General features: G+C 37.3%; 1 protein-coding gene across 5 annotated transcripts in view; it reads left to right on the forward strand.

The window, feature by feature from the left end:
- Nucleotides 1-14,767, forward strand: part of LOC129514432 (neuropilin and tolloid-like protein 1) — a 124,546-nt gene that overhangs the window by 55,739 nt on the left and 54,040 nt on the right. For all 5 annotated transcript variants that reach the window (XM_055332995.1, XM_055332994.1, XM_055332992.1 and 2 more), the window contains exons 5-6: nucleotides 14,375-14,416; nucleotides 14,531-14,658. In XM_055332995.1, coding sequence (XP_055188970.1) covers nucleotides 14,375-14,416; nucleotides 14,531-14,658 — 170 coding nt within the window. The remainder of the gene's footprint in view (nucleotides 1-14,374; nucleotides 14,417-14,530; nucleotides 14,659-14,767) is intronic.

Below are 14,767 nucleotides of genomic sequence, written 5' to 3' on the forward strand. Positions count from 1 at the left end.
CCTTCCTCCAGTTTCCTACAAAAAAATCATTCCAGTGCCTTCTGGCTTCTGTTAAACACAAGTATTTGCTCCTTTGAAGAAATTGCTTTTCTCTTTCTCTAGCTGTTCTAAATATTTTCTCTCAACAGCTTGTAAAACTCTGAATAATTACTTCTTTAAATATTGTGTGCTCTCCATTTTCTTCCTTCTACCTAGAAATCTGATATGATCAGCTACTCTCTATTCTGTCTTTTATTCCCACCCAGAGGTGGAATTTTGGGGTCCTGTATTGATTCTATTTTTAATTTTTTGAGGAACTGCCATACGGTTTTCTGCAGGAGCCGTACCAATTTTACATTCCTACCAACAGTGCACGAGAGATCCAGTTTATTTACATCCTCACCAACACATGTCGTTTTTTATGTTATCGAGAGAGCCATCCTAATGGGCATGAGGTGGTATTTCACTGTAGTTTTGTTTGCTTTTTCCTGATCATTAATATGTGACACTGAGCATCCTCTGAGGTGCTTGTTGTCTATTTGTGTATCTTCTTTGGAGAAATGTCTATTCAAGTCATTTGTTCATTTTTGGAATGTGGATTGTTAGGTTTTTGTTGGTGGTCATATTGCATCTTAGGAGTTCTCTACGCATGCTGGACATTAGTCCCTTATCACATACCTGCTTTGCAAATTTTTTCTCTTGTTCAGTGAGTTGACTTTTTATTCTGTCAGTATGCTCTTAATGCATACATTTTTTTCAAGATTCATGAAGTCCAATTTGTTTTATTTCTTCTTCTGTTGTCTGTGCCTTTTGTATCCTATTTAAGAAATCATTGCCAAAGTCAGTGTCATGAAGATTTTTACTAATGAGCTCTAGGAGTTTTATAGTTTTAGGACTTACAATTTAGGTCTTTGATAAATTTCGAGTTAATTTCTGTGCATGTTAAGTAAGGGTCTGAATTCATTACTTTGTGTGTGGATATCGAGCTTTTCCATCACCATGTGCCCCAAAGGCTGACTTTCCAACATTGAAGGTCTTGGCATCCTTGTCAAAACTCATTTGACCTTATATGAGAGGATGTATTTCTGCTTCTCCTGTCAGTTTAGCTCAAATTTTATTCACAAAGCACCAGAAGGAGGAGGGGCTGAGGCAAAGAGACTGACTAGGATTCTGCTACCCCAAGGTGATGAAGGCCAGGGATAAGAAGCCCATGGTAGGCTGGAAATGGAGAGAGAGAGAGATTTTACAGTAATGAGTTCATAGTGAGAGATTTAACAAAGAATAATTGAAAGCTCTTGATATTGTTTTGATGAAAGCAAAGGTGTGAAGGAGTCAAGTTAATTTTTAGAAATTTTCAGCTCAGGTAATCAGGAGAAGGCTAGTAATTAGTAAAGATGAAGAGTCTAGGGGAATAAAACTGATGAGATCCCATCAATCAAACTCTCTGACTTAATAAGAGAGACCTAATTCTCCCCTTTCAACTTAAAAATTATGGTATTGATTTACACTCCCTTAGACCATTACTTTGGGGAATCCTTGCATTATCTTCACATCTCCTAATGAAATAACTTTAGGTGCTCTTATATTTGAATGACAGAAAAATGAGCAAAGAGAGTATAGATTTAGTAAGTGTTTCCATAAACAGCTAGTTCTCATCTGCAGTCTCAGGCAAATGAAGCATTGCAAGTTTTGATAATGTAGCACCAGCTTTACAATTACACAAATATTTGTTAAATGCCAATGAAAAACTCAGTACAGCTCTTCTAAACATTCTAAGATCTATATTTCAACGGAAATACTGAGTTGTATTTTGATGTAAGCTAGAAAAGTGTTTGCTTCTTGCAATTTTTAGATGAGCCCTTTGGGGTCAAGTGGGCCCTGACAGCTCAGCTCTGTCTGGAACTCATTTTATAGTTTTCCCCAGTTCCCAAGATGGAGGCTAAACTTTCCAGAAATAATTCTTTCTCAGAGGCGGAGGAATGTAAGAAGCTGTAGTCTAATTTTCTTAACATGTGGTTCAAAACCAGGTACCTGACTGATCACTTGTAATCTCAAATGAAATAACCATTAAAAAACACTGGCTTCAGGGCTCCTGGGTGGCTCAGTGGTTGACCATCTGGCCTTTGGCTCGGGTCTTTATCCCAGGGTCCTAGGATGGAGTACTGCATCCGGCTCCTTGTTCAGTGGGGAGTCTGCTTCTCCTTCTCCCTCTGCCCTACTCATCCTCTTTCTCTCTGTCATATAAATAAATATTTAAATACAATACACTGGTTTCAGACACCCATTCCAACTTCAGAATCACTGTGATTTTGGAGAAATTAGTTTCGGGGGAAGAAAAGAAATGAGAGTAATGCAAACGAAATGATTCCGGATCTTAATTTTTGTAATCATTTAATCTCCCTATACTTAAATGGACCAAAGTTACTTGCTAATGGAGGAGGCAAGTACATGGTGAGCTTTCCAGGTCACAGACAGGTGTGTGCATCTAGGAGAAGCCCTCTGAAATCGCCAGCTGTGACATGAGGCACAAAGTTTTTTTTAAATGGCCTTCATATATATTCAGATAAGCTCAGTTTTACCATTCTCTAAAATTAAGGTATAAATTTTGAGCTAAATTGACGTAAAGGAGCTTTTTATACTTTGTATATGTTGTCATATGTTAAAGGAAAGTTGATGTCTGGGCATTCACCGTATATCTATCCTTATTTGGAATTTTGTAAATATGCAGTAGGAAGTATGTTATGCATTTTCTGCAGGTATTCTCCAGTTGATCTCAGGCATTTGAGGAAGTGAGATGAAATCCTCTTTAATTCCAACATTAGATGCTTTCTAATAGAAATAAGTGCAGGGTAGCCCAGGTGGCTCAGCGGTTTAGTGCTGCCTTTAGCCCAGGGCGTGATCCTGGAGTCCTGGGATCGAGTCCCACGTCTCCCTGCATGGAGCCTGCTTCTCCCTCTGCCTGTGTCTCTGTCTCTGTGTGTGTGTGTGTCTCTCATGAATAAATAAATAAATAAATAAATAAATAAATAAATAAATAAATAAAATCTTTTTTTAAAAAAGGAAATAAGTGCAATATGCAGAATAGATAGTGAGGTTACAACAATGGGTTTTGGTTTGTAAATAATGGTTTTAGAGCAACAAAAATATTTTAGGTATATTTTTAAAACAATATTTTAGATATTTTGTATCCAGGAGCTAAAATTCCCATCTAAATATGGATGGGATAGTTTATATAGCACTTTATATTTTAGGAAATCTTAATCCTCTCCATTATCTAACTGATTTTCGTAAGTTCTCTGCTTGGTACCAAGACCAGTTGGTATTTTTAATCCTAATTTTTTAGAAAGGAGACGATTAATACCTTAGAAGGTAGAATTCTATCAATAATTGTTGTTACATAACACAGGTTTAGCATCATTAAATCTTTCTGGTGAATTCTTCTTTATGAAATTAATATTTGACCTCCTTTTTGATGTATATTTTGCTTTTGCTTTTAGGGCCATTTTATTTAGCATAATATTGTTTCAGAGGGCTTTTTTTTCATTTTTTTAATTGCTTGACGGGAATATCATTTTGTGTCTTTTTAATCTCAATCATTCACATCAGTATGCGTTGCACATACATGGCTTTTATAAAAAGCGTGTGGCTGGATTTTGTGGATTGGAAGGATGGCTAGAGTTCAATGATTCTGACCTTAGTCCAAGAAGATGAGAGTTGTGAGTTAAAGTAAGGACACACTTTTAAAGACAGACATGGTAACTTCAACTCTTCATCCAGGTGGGCAGAAACGCATCCTCTTCAGATTATTCCATGTGCATTTCCAATATTTATCAAGAGATGCATCACACATGCATCCACAACAGTCTACTAGTAGGGCCAAAACTTGGCATTTTGCATTTGCTCATTTTTTTCCAATCCTATCATGGCTCCACTTCCCCATGTGCACTGCTAGCGCCTGGCATAAAAACTCTAGTGTCCTTGCCAAGGGCACCAACAGAGGACACCCCCACAATCTCCAATTAGGGGCCATTCCAGCTCTCTTTAGAACCGGCTAAGGCTCATCAAATCCACTGGAAGCATGAAAGATGTTGTCTTGAAGCTACATTTGCGTGGCTTGTACAGCTTTATTACGTCCATAGTATAGTTAGTTAGCTGTAAGGTACAAAGCTTCCTCGTGATATTTGCACTTATATTTTTAAATAAAATTAGGGAAACATAACTTTTTCTTGTATCTGTTTTGCATTTTCAATGACAGTTTGTTTAGCAACAGTGACACAGTGGAGTAAAAGAGGTTGATGTGAGAATAATGCCAACCCTGAGCATGCTCTTGTGCACATGTGCGCATGCACACACACATTCATGTACACATACACACAACTTGTGGTGCCAGCCCCACTTTCAATTGGCATGTCAGTGTGGGGAGCACCTCTGTAGCTGAGTGCCACACTTGCTGGCTGAGGCCCAGACTCTCACTTCACCCTCATGATGTCATTCTCTGTCTCTCTCTCTTCTAGGTATGAAACCTCAGATGCAAGCCCCATACTACATGCCATGATATTTGCTCTATTCTATTTTTTTAAGAGTTTTTAAAGTTTAAATTAAGTTAATTAACATATAATGTATTATTGGTTTCAGAGGTGTAGGGGTCAGTGATTCAGCAATCTTATAAAATACCCAGTACTCAGCATATCACATACCCTCTTTAATGTCCATCATCTAGTTAACCCCATCCCCTCACTCCCTTCTCCTCCAGTAACCCTCAGTTTGTTTCCTGGGATTAAGAGTCTCTTATGGTTTGTCTCCCTAATTTTATCTTGTTTAATTTTTCCCTCCCTTCCCCCATGATCCTCTGTTTTGTTTCTTAAATTCCACATATGAGAGAGGTCATATGATAATTGTCTTTCTTTGATTGATGAAACTTTTTATGGTCAATTTTGCCTCTCCCTGATTCCTATGAAGTAACGCTTCAAAAAAAATTCTTTTATTTGAGTGTAGTTGACACACAAAGCTACATTAGTTTCATGGGTACAATATTGGACTCAACTTCTGTACACACTATGCTATGCTTACCTTCAGTGTTGCTACCCTCTGTCACCACACAATGTTGTTATGATCTCATTCACTCTGTCCCCAATGCAGTGCCTTTTATTCCTGTGACTTATTCATTCTATAACTGGAAGCATGTTTCCCTTGTGTATATAGGTAAACATTGCTGGATGTTGGGAAAGCAGTGTATGTGAAGTTGTTGAGGGGAAGAAGAGAGCATTGGAAGTGTTCATTCGTTGACAGGGTTGGCATTGCAACTGTGCCAGCAAGAAATGTCTTACTAAACCAGTTATATGAAAAAAAGATGGTTCAAAAGATGGACTTGTTTATCTGAGGATTCCTATGATTTAGGATGTGTTTCACTGGATGAATGAATAAGGGCTTCTGAGAGAAGTGTGCAGGAGGCGGGGAGTTGCTAATAATCAATTAAGAACTTCCCTGGTTTTCTTTGCATTCAGTATGTAAACACTAAAACCCAACTTTGGAATATGTAGACTTTTAAAAAAAAGATTTTATTTATTTATTCATGAGAGATATACACACACACAGAGAGAGAGAGAGAGAGAGAGAGGCAGAGACACAGGCAGAGGGAGAAGTAGGCTCCCTGCAAGGAGCCCAATGTGGAACTTGATCCCGTACCCTGGGATCACGCCCTGAACTGAAGACAGAGGCGCAACCACTGAGACTCCTAGGTGTCTCGGACTATCTAGGCTTTTTAAAAATTGTCTTTAACACTCTTTTGGTCTTCTGATGATTTTTTTCTTCCTTTCCACAAATTTTCTCTTTATTCTGAATGGTAAATGCCTATTTTCTCTATAGAATAATACCATTGTCTTGTGACTGTCTATCAAAAACAAACATTGTAAAAGCCTGTTTAATGTGAGCACAAGCAAAATCCAGATTGTTTGCATATGTTTTATAAGAAAGAATTATGCTTCTTCAGTTTATTTAAACATGTGAATATGAGCATCTTGAGAAAACTTTTTATATTACAGCCAAATAAATAAAACAAGGAAACGGAACATCTGTACAAGCCATGCAAATATCAATAATATTTTAAAGGGTTTGCAAACTTCCTTCTTCAAATTCTTTAAGTTTTGATTTCCAAAATCCATATATGAGTCAATTTTATGTGAAACCGGAAGTCATGATATGTAAACTCGATGCCAAATTTAAAACCCTGAGAAAGAGAAACTCTATGTGAAGCTGTAATTGCCAATCTTATGCTTATAGATAACAGTTCCCCTAAAAAGATTTAAAATATTATACTATGAATTTTATGTTAGAGCAATGTTGCTTCTAGACAAGAGTGAATACATCAGGTAATATGATGATGCAAGCTATTTCAGTACTATGCTGTCAGGGTTTGTTGCAATTATTTTTTTAAATGGCCTCTTAAGTTCAGTTAACTGATTGCAAAACCCACAAAGTCAGTGGTTTTCAATCTTAGTAGGAAGCAGAGAGCCAACGTTGAGGTGGATTACAGGTGAGGAGAGAAGAATGGAGACAGCGACGTGGCCATTGGAATGGCAGTTAGTTTCCATGCAAGAGCTAACTGAATAAAAATATGCCCACAGATATTACAGGACTTTCCAAAATAAATGGAAATCATTGCTATTAGCTATATAAATGATTCAGGATGTGTGAGATTGTGGAAGTTTGAGGGAGATATTAACATTCTTTAAGACTAGCCTGACGGGTAGTTGAGCTGTGCCTTGCAAACATATCCATGTATTGAGGTTGAGTTTTATAATCAGAGGATTTTGTAGTTATGGTTACATGGCCAGGTCAGGCAATTATGTTTTCCTATCAACTGTTGTTTGAGGAATACCACTGTGTTTTGTGATATAATGACATATGTGAGCTGTAAAAAGCCTAGACCAACAATTTCAATTGAAAATAAGTTTCAGAGATATTTAATGATTGGTTCAATGTTTTAAGTTAGCTATAAAGCGGTTTAGGTTTTAGGTCAAAACAAGTTGCATTTTTCTAAAGTAATTGAGCCTCCATTTTGTTCGTTTGTAAAATGAAGATGTCTCTGATTTGATTCAGTTATAGTCTGATCAGATAAACATTAATTTACTAAAAGTCAATTAACAGTATGCCTAGCATTGTGAAAATTTTTGAAAATGAAACTAATGCATTGCACAGTCCTGAATTAATAAACTGCAACTTTGAATTTTGTTGGAAGAAGATATTTATGTATGATACAAAGGTGGGGCTGGCTAAGGTGGAAATTCTGCAATATTTTGTCCTGCCTTAGGAAATATTGAAGACCTCAAAGTGCTTTGCTTATATGGGTATATTAATCAATACTTATTGTATTAGACATTCAAGCCATTTTAAGTAGTTTTTAATAAATAGAAAAATTATACCAATAAATTAATTATGTGTTAACCTAAAAACATATTTTAAAGGCATGATTGATATTAAAATATTAATTTATAAATATTAAAGGAATAAAAGAATTGCACTCTTTTACATTTTTAGAAATCTATTCAATGTTTGGCTTATTAGGAGATAACTAGATTCTCACATCTTCTTCATTAAATGTGTTGCAATGTATTTTTTTTGTATTTTTATGAAGTAAATGAAGAAAATTCTGCCTCACAGAGATACATAGTTGAAAAAGGGAAGAGTATTTTCCATAGCCTTTTCAGATGGATACTACCTCAAATCTCAAAAAGTTTTTTTTAAAGATTCTATTTATTTATTCATGAGACACACATACACACACACACACACACACAGAGAGAGAGAGAGAGAGAGAGAGAGAGAGAGAGAGAGAGAGGCAGAGGGCAGAGACATAGGCAGAGGGAGAACCAGGCTCTGTGTGGGGAGCCCAACGTGGGACTCGATCCCGGGTCTCCAGGAGGGAGTCCGGGGCAGACGCTCAACTGCTGAGCCACCCAGGCGTCCCAAAGTCATAGTTTCTTAAAAATTAGTTGCAGTGAGGAATGTGAAATTCTATCAGTGAAGTTTTTTTGTTCTGCTCATTAACATCTACCTATGGCTTTTTTTACCCATGCATGACTTTTTAATGTTATGCATTACTTTTTGACAGTTATTGGATCACTGTTAGGCGATCTTCCAAATGTTGACCCATTTCATTGCTGAACATCAAAAATCATCTTGGTTCATTTAATCAACAATCACATTTAAAAATGCTCTAAATATTGAAAAGCTGTCAGATACACAGGGATGGATATGGTTTTCTTGAAGCTTGAATTTTATCATTGGCAGCAAATATTGTCAGTTGTTTTCTTTAAAGTCAACAGATTCACAGTGTTCATTCTGCAGAAAAGACATGTACTCAAAATTTTAGATTTTAAAAAAGCAGCAATTTTTCATCCAGGAGACTTTTAAAAATAAAATAGTTCTTTATCCTCACAAATGCATGGGGATGAATTATACAATGAATACCGATGGCCATGGTCTGGTGCCATTGTCTTGAATCATGCTAAGGCATCAGCAGTTTATTTACCGTTGCTTTTGCACCGTCAATGCAAATGTCAACACAGATATTCCAGCATAACTCATAACATTCAAAAGTTCTCCAAAAATTTGAGTATTTCAGCATTGCTCACATTTGTTGCTGAGCATTTTACTTAGAAAAAGGTCTTTGGTGATTGGTTCATGCTGACACTGGATGAACTCAAGCAAAAGAAGCAAATTCAATCATCTCTGTACATCTGTTATAGAAAAGTAAAATTCTGTAGACAAGATATTAACTCCTTCTTGTTTAAAGCTAGAACTTTAAATCAGCAAGTAAGCAAGTTACTATATGGTTGAAAAATAGCAGAATCCCCCCTCCACCTTTTTTTTTTTTCCTGACTACTCATCCGGTAGATACTCAGCAATGGCAGCCATGCATTAGTTCGTTGTTTTGTTAGGCTGTCATCTCTTGTGTGTGCTTCTCCAGCCAAAGCAGGATAATAACTTGTTTCATAAGATGCCTCAGTTGACTTTAGCATTTTTAGTTTCAAAAGTATAGTAAGAGATTTTAGCTTCTAAGGAGCTAATTATGTCTACATTTGAAATATCCAATACTTTTTTAAACAATTATTTATCTTAAAGTATCTTTGCAATCGATCCATCACAGTGAAATCACTAGAAAATATTTGTTTACCTAAATCACAATAAAACAAAGTATTAACATCTATAAAACTGAAGGAATGATTGCTTTTTTGGGGGGAATGATTGCTTTTTTCGTATTTTCATTTTTTACGTACAGCCTTTCCATTGTATTTGGAGTAAATTTCTCCTTTTCATGATGAGTAAGAGACCTCCTTGGAATATTAGTGTCATCCTTTTCTCCAGATTTAGACATAGACCATGTAAGGGTGATGGAGAAAGTGAGCCTTTGAGTCTCCTTCATCTCCGACAAATGTCTCCCCTGCACAGAAAGAAATATTACAGATATATTTCTTTTATTTCAGAGGAGATTGAATTTCATAATATACATTTAGATAGAATTTTTAAAATTAGAAAAAAGTAAAATATTTTATATATGTATATGTAATTATAAAATAAGACAGAAAATGTCATAAATTCTAGTTGTGCTTCCCTGTAAGTTCAAGACATAATTCTAGATTTCATAGTAGCAGTGTCTTGGACAAAAATGTGGTTACAGAGATTATAGCAGGGAAAATTGAAGTGAGCCAATAAATGCCCAATAACATTGTTGAGAAAAGGCTGGATTAATCTGTGAAAAGGTACATCATTTATACCCTAAATCCACCACCTTAGAATATTCTTAAAAACACAAGCCAATATTTTAGTAACCACAATAGTGATAGTGTCATCAAATATCTTGTAGGATCTGGAAACTCTGCAATACATTCCTGAGAAACTGAGAATGTGAAAAGAGCATTTTAGTGGTATCATGAACATAGTTTGACCTTTTTGGTAACACACAAAAAATCTCAAATCTCTGTAATTTAATGTAACTGAAGTTAATTCTTGGTTATTGTATTTTTTGTATACACAGAGAAATATGCTAAATTCAATAATACCTATGATGCACCCACTATATATTCCAGTGGGATGCTAGGCCCTGGAGAGAGAGGAGCAACAGACCAAAGTCCCCTGTAGAGTGTGCTTCCTTAAAGTCTGGTGGGACTCAATGACCAATAGGAAAGTAAATAGATAGTAAAACAATAGTGAATTTTGATAAAAGAAACCATGACAGGAGAAGAGGGAGTGAGAGGTAGTGCTACTTCGGAGAGGCTCATCCAGAAGGGCCTTTTGGAGAAGACAGTGCCCCCATCAGGAGCTGAAGAAGGACATCCAGCTGTGCAAAGATGTGCGGGGAAGACGGTACAGATGTCCTGGGTGCTGGGGGTGGGGGTGGGCAGCCTCACATCTGGAGAAACAGGGAGGGGGGCGTGTTTTGAGAGGAGACCGCGAAGTCGAGAGCCTGTGATTCATTGGGCTGGGGGGCAGAACACAGAACACACAGGGACAAGAACACACACAGAATGACAGTCTCTTAATAAGAGCTGTAGTTTTATACTACAGGCAATGAAAAGCCAGGTGAGTATTACAATTTGATTTCTATTTTTAACAGTTTATTCGAGGTGCTAGTGGAGAACAGGTCTGGGGAGTCTAGAGCAGGAGGTGACTTCCTAAGTCTGGCATCACCATTCTCCTGCGTAGTAATTATTATTATTGCCCCCGAACAGAAAAACCAATCTTAGTGTTCTTAAATTCGGTATAGGCTGCTTTAACAAGTTATTGTGTTGCTTTTTTTTTTTCTGCCTATTTTGCAAATCATAGGGTCCACTGATTATTGTGACTATGATATTCCTGGTGGCGAATTCAAATGGAAGTACAGAAACAATTGTTTCCTAAAGTTTTTTTCTCCCTCCCCCTCCCCCTTTTCTTAACCATGAGCACTCTCACCATTAATACAAAGACAAAAATAAATTTTCAAATCCCAGAATTGGCATTTCTCTCAGCACTGACTAGCATGAGTTGCAAAAATGACAAATGTTAGCCTTCAAACCAGAAAATGGAATACCAACTACATTTTCACAAGAATCGTAGGATCAGCCATGCAAGGCTTGAAACATTCTAATCACTAAGGATTATTATTATTATTATTATTATCATTATTATTATTATTTAAAGATGTTATTTATTTATTCATGAGAGACACAGAGAGAGGCAGAGACACAGGCATAGGGAGCCTGATGCAGGACTAGATCCCAGGACCCCAGGATCACAACCTGAGCTGAAGGCAGATGCTCAACCACTGAGCCACCCAAGTGTCCCTAATCACTAAGAACTATTATTAAACATTATGCAAAATAGTTAAAAGGATATACTGAATAATAAAGAATCTGGATAACTGAAGTGGGCAAGCTTGCTGTAAAGTAGGGGAAATATTAGGTCTCTTCACTACTAATATAACTGCTTAATGGTGACAACCAATTTGAGTAATTCTGTACAAAACATAGTCCTTTTATTGTACATGTTAAGCATTAAATATACATTTTTTTGAGGGATGCCTGGTTGGTTCAGTGGGTTAAGCGTCTGAGTGTTGATTTCAGCTCAGGTAGTGATCGCAGGGTCATGAGATTGAAGCACATGTCAGACTCCATGCTCAGCGGGGAGTCTGCTTGAGATGCTCTCTCCCTCTGCCTCTCCCTCTACACCTTCATGTTCGTGCACACACTCATTCTCTTTCCCTCTCAAATAAATAATTTAAAAAATATATATATGCACTTTTTCTAAAAGAATAACCAAATATACATTAATTTAGATGAAGGCAAAAAATCTACTTGGGGGTATCCTGATCTACATTAACTATTTTGTCCTCATTTTTGCATCTTTATGGAAATTGTGTACAGGTGTTCTGTCTCCCTCTTTCCCTCTTTCCTTCTCTCTTTTTCTTTTTCTTTCCTTCCCTCTCTCCTTTCATCCTGCCTACCTCCCTTCCTTCCTTCTTCCAAAAGGTAAAAGGACTGTTTTCAAAATAATTATACAGGGATATTTGCATCTTGATTCCAAATGTATCACCACATTATAATTGTGTTCTATAATAAAGTGCATCTAAATAGTTGACCCAACTAAACTGGGCCTGGCTGGTCCAGGCCTTTTAATTTCAGTGTATCAGTACACATTACTGTTCAACAAAATTAGAAAAAAAATGTAATAAAAATAAGTACAGTGATACAGTCAGTCTGCAGCCACAGGCTTTGTGTTTCCAAGCACACAGACGTACAAAGAAGTGCACTTGGATACACACAGATATCTATGCACACACAGTCTTGATATCCAGAAATAATGGTCTCCTGAGAGTGCTACCCTTTCATATTTCAGCCCTAGACTCTTGTTTATCAGTGTCTCTCAACATATTTCTAGCCTTATAAGATTTTTAATGTACAGCCAATACTTTAGTAGTAAAAAGAAATTAAATTTCACAGTCATCTTTTAAAAAGTGAGAATGGGGAAAATTAATAAGGCAGGAAACAACAAATGTTGGAGAGGATGTGGAGAAAAGGGAACCCTCTTACACTGTTGGTGGGAATGTGAACTGGTGCAGCCACTCTGGAAAACTGTGTGGAGGTTCCTCAAAGAATTAAAAATAGACCTGCCCTACGACCCAGCAATTGCACTGCTGGGGATTTACCCCGAAGATTCAGATGCAATGAAACGCCGGGGCACCTGCACCCCGATGTTTCTAGCAGCCATGTCCACAATAGCCAAACTGTGGAAGGAGCCTCGGTGCCCATCGAAAGATGAATGGATAAAGAAGATGTGGTTTATGTATACAATGGAATATTCCTCAGCCATTAGAAACGACAAATACCCACCATTTGCTTCAACGTGGATGGAACTGGAGGGGATTATGCTGAGTGAAGTAAGTCAGTCGGAGAAGGACAAACAGTGTATGTTCTCATTCATTTGGGGAATATGAATAATAGTGAAAGGGAATATAAGGGAAGGGAGAAGAAATGTGTGAGAAATATCAGAAAGGGAGACAGAACATAAAGACTTCTAACTCTGGGAAATGAACTAGGGGTGGTGGAAGGGGAGGAGGGCGGGGGGTGGGGGTGAATGGGTGACGGGCACGGAGGGGGACACTTGACGGGATGAGCACTGGGTGTTATTCTGTATGTTGGTAAATTGAACACCAATAAAAATTAATTTATAATAAAAAAAAATAAATAAATAAAATTGGGTGCCAGGTGTCTCCAAGAGAAATCAGAGCCATTAATCCCCTTTATTTATAAGTAAAAGAAAATCCAATTCAAAATAACTGAAATTATAAGGATGTACATTGTTTCAAAAAGCAAAAGGGAGAAAGAAGTGTGACTACAGAGTAGAATACGATGCTGTGTGAGGTCCATAGGGATTCACCTTCTCTAGGTTTCTATTCTGCTCAGCCTTGAGAGTTAGCATCTCCTCACGTTAGCTCCTGTCAGCATCGTAAGCTGACCACTGTGCTGGATCCCAAAGACACCCCATACAAACCAGACCATAGTGTGAGCCAGAAAACTATATAGTCTTTGTTTCTCTTTTTTTATTGAAGAAAACTTTCTCAGAAGTCTTCCAGCCGGCTCACTGTTAACATTCCACTGGTTGCATACTTATCTCAAAATCAACTTCAGGAAATGGAAACAAGCCCACCATTTTTGGCTTATAACAGTTAGGATGCTTCTGAGGCTCATGATAAGTCAAACTTCCCCCAAGTACATGAGCAGAAAAGGACACCTGCCCGGACCTGGGGCAGGTGAGGGGGAAGCCAAGGGCAGGACTGGGCATTGAGAGGGCACAGTGGATACTGGGGAATATTTTGGAAGCCAGCATGGAATAATACATTAGGGAAGAAGATCTGATGGAAACAGGATAGTACACCCTGCCTGGCGAGAGAAGCCGTCAGTTTCACAGCCTAAAGTTGTACTTCCAGGAGTTCAGTAAAGAAAATTGTGTTTCATCAATCTATAGAATCCAATAAATCAGATCAAATGATGATATATGTCATAGACAGAAGTTTACCCAAAGCTTGAATTACCTGTGGATACATTTTACAAAAACATTTAGTGTCCGATTAAGGATTTAGAGATAAGGAGTTAATATCTACATTTGAGGACTAGATGAAGAGTGGCATTGGAAGGTTTTTAAAAATGGCTTCCTTTGTATTGATAAAAACCCTATGGTAATAATTCTTTTTTATAAATTAACATTTCAGTCTTACCATTATCAGTTTTTTATTTAACCAGTTAATTTCTCTTAATATATTTTTTGGCAGGTTCCTGAATAATTTAATGGTATTGTACTCACCATCATTTTAGGTAATAAATGCAGAATAAGACTAATTATCTTTTTCTCAATTTTTAAGATCCTGACTTTAAGGACCTTGGAGTTTTGAAACCGTTACCAGGTTGGTAAAATACTCCGTAATGTTCAGAGGTCTTTGTTTTCTGCTCTGGAATATACTTTTGGTTTATTATTCAAGCTCCATTTTTGTATGTTTGTTTGGCATTTCGTTATGTAGCATGTGAGTTTGAGATGGGCGGTCCTGAAGGAATCGTGGAATCTATACAAATTATGAAGGAAGGCAAAGCCTCTGCGAGCGAGGCCGTGGATTGCAAGTGGTACATCCGGGCACCTCCACGATCCAAGGTCAGTCTGAAGGTGAAAACAGATTTAACAGTCAGCTTGGGAACTGTCTGGAACATGCACTGCTTTGAACAGACCGAACATGCTTAGTGGGTTTCAGAGTGCAATCAGA

This window comes from Nyctereutes procyonoides, unplaced genomic scaffold (genome assembly GCF_905146905.1).
Source record: "Nyctereutes procyonoides isolate TBG_1078 unplaced genomic scaffold, NYPRO_anot_genome, whole genome shotgun sequence".
NCBI classification, from domain to species: Eukaryota; Metazoa; Chordata; class Mammalia; order Carnivora; family Canidae; genus Nyctereutes; species Nyctereutes procyonoides.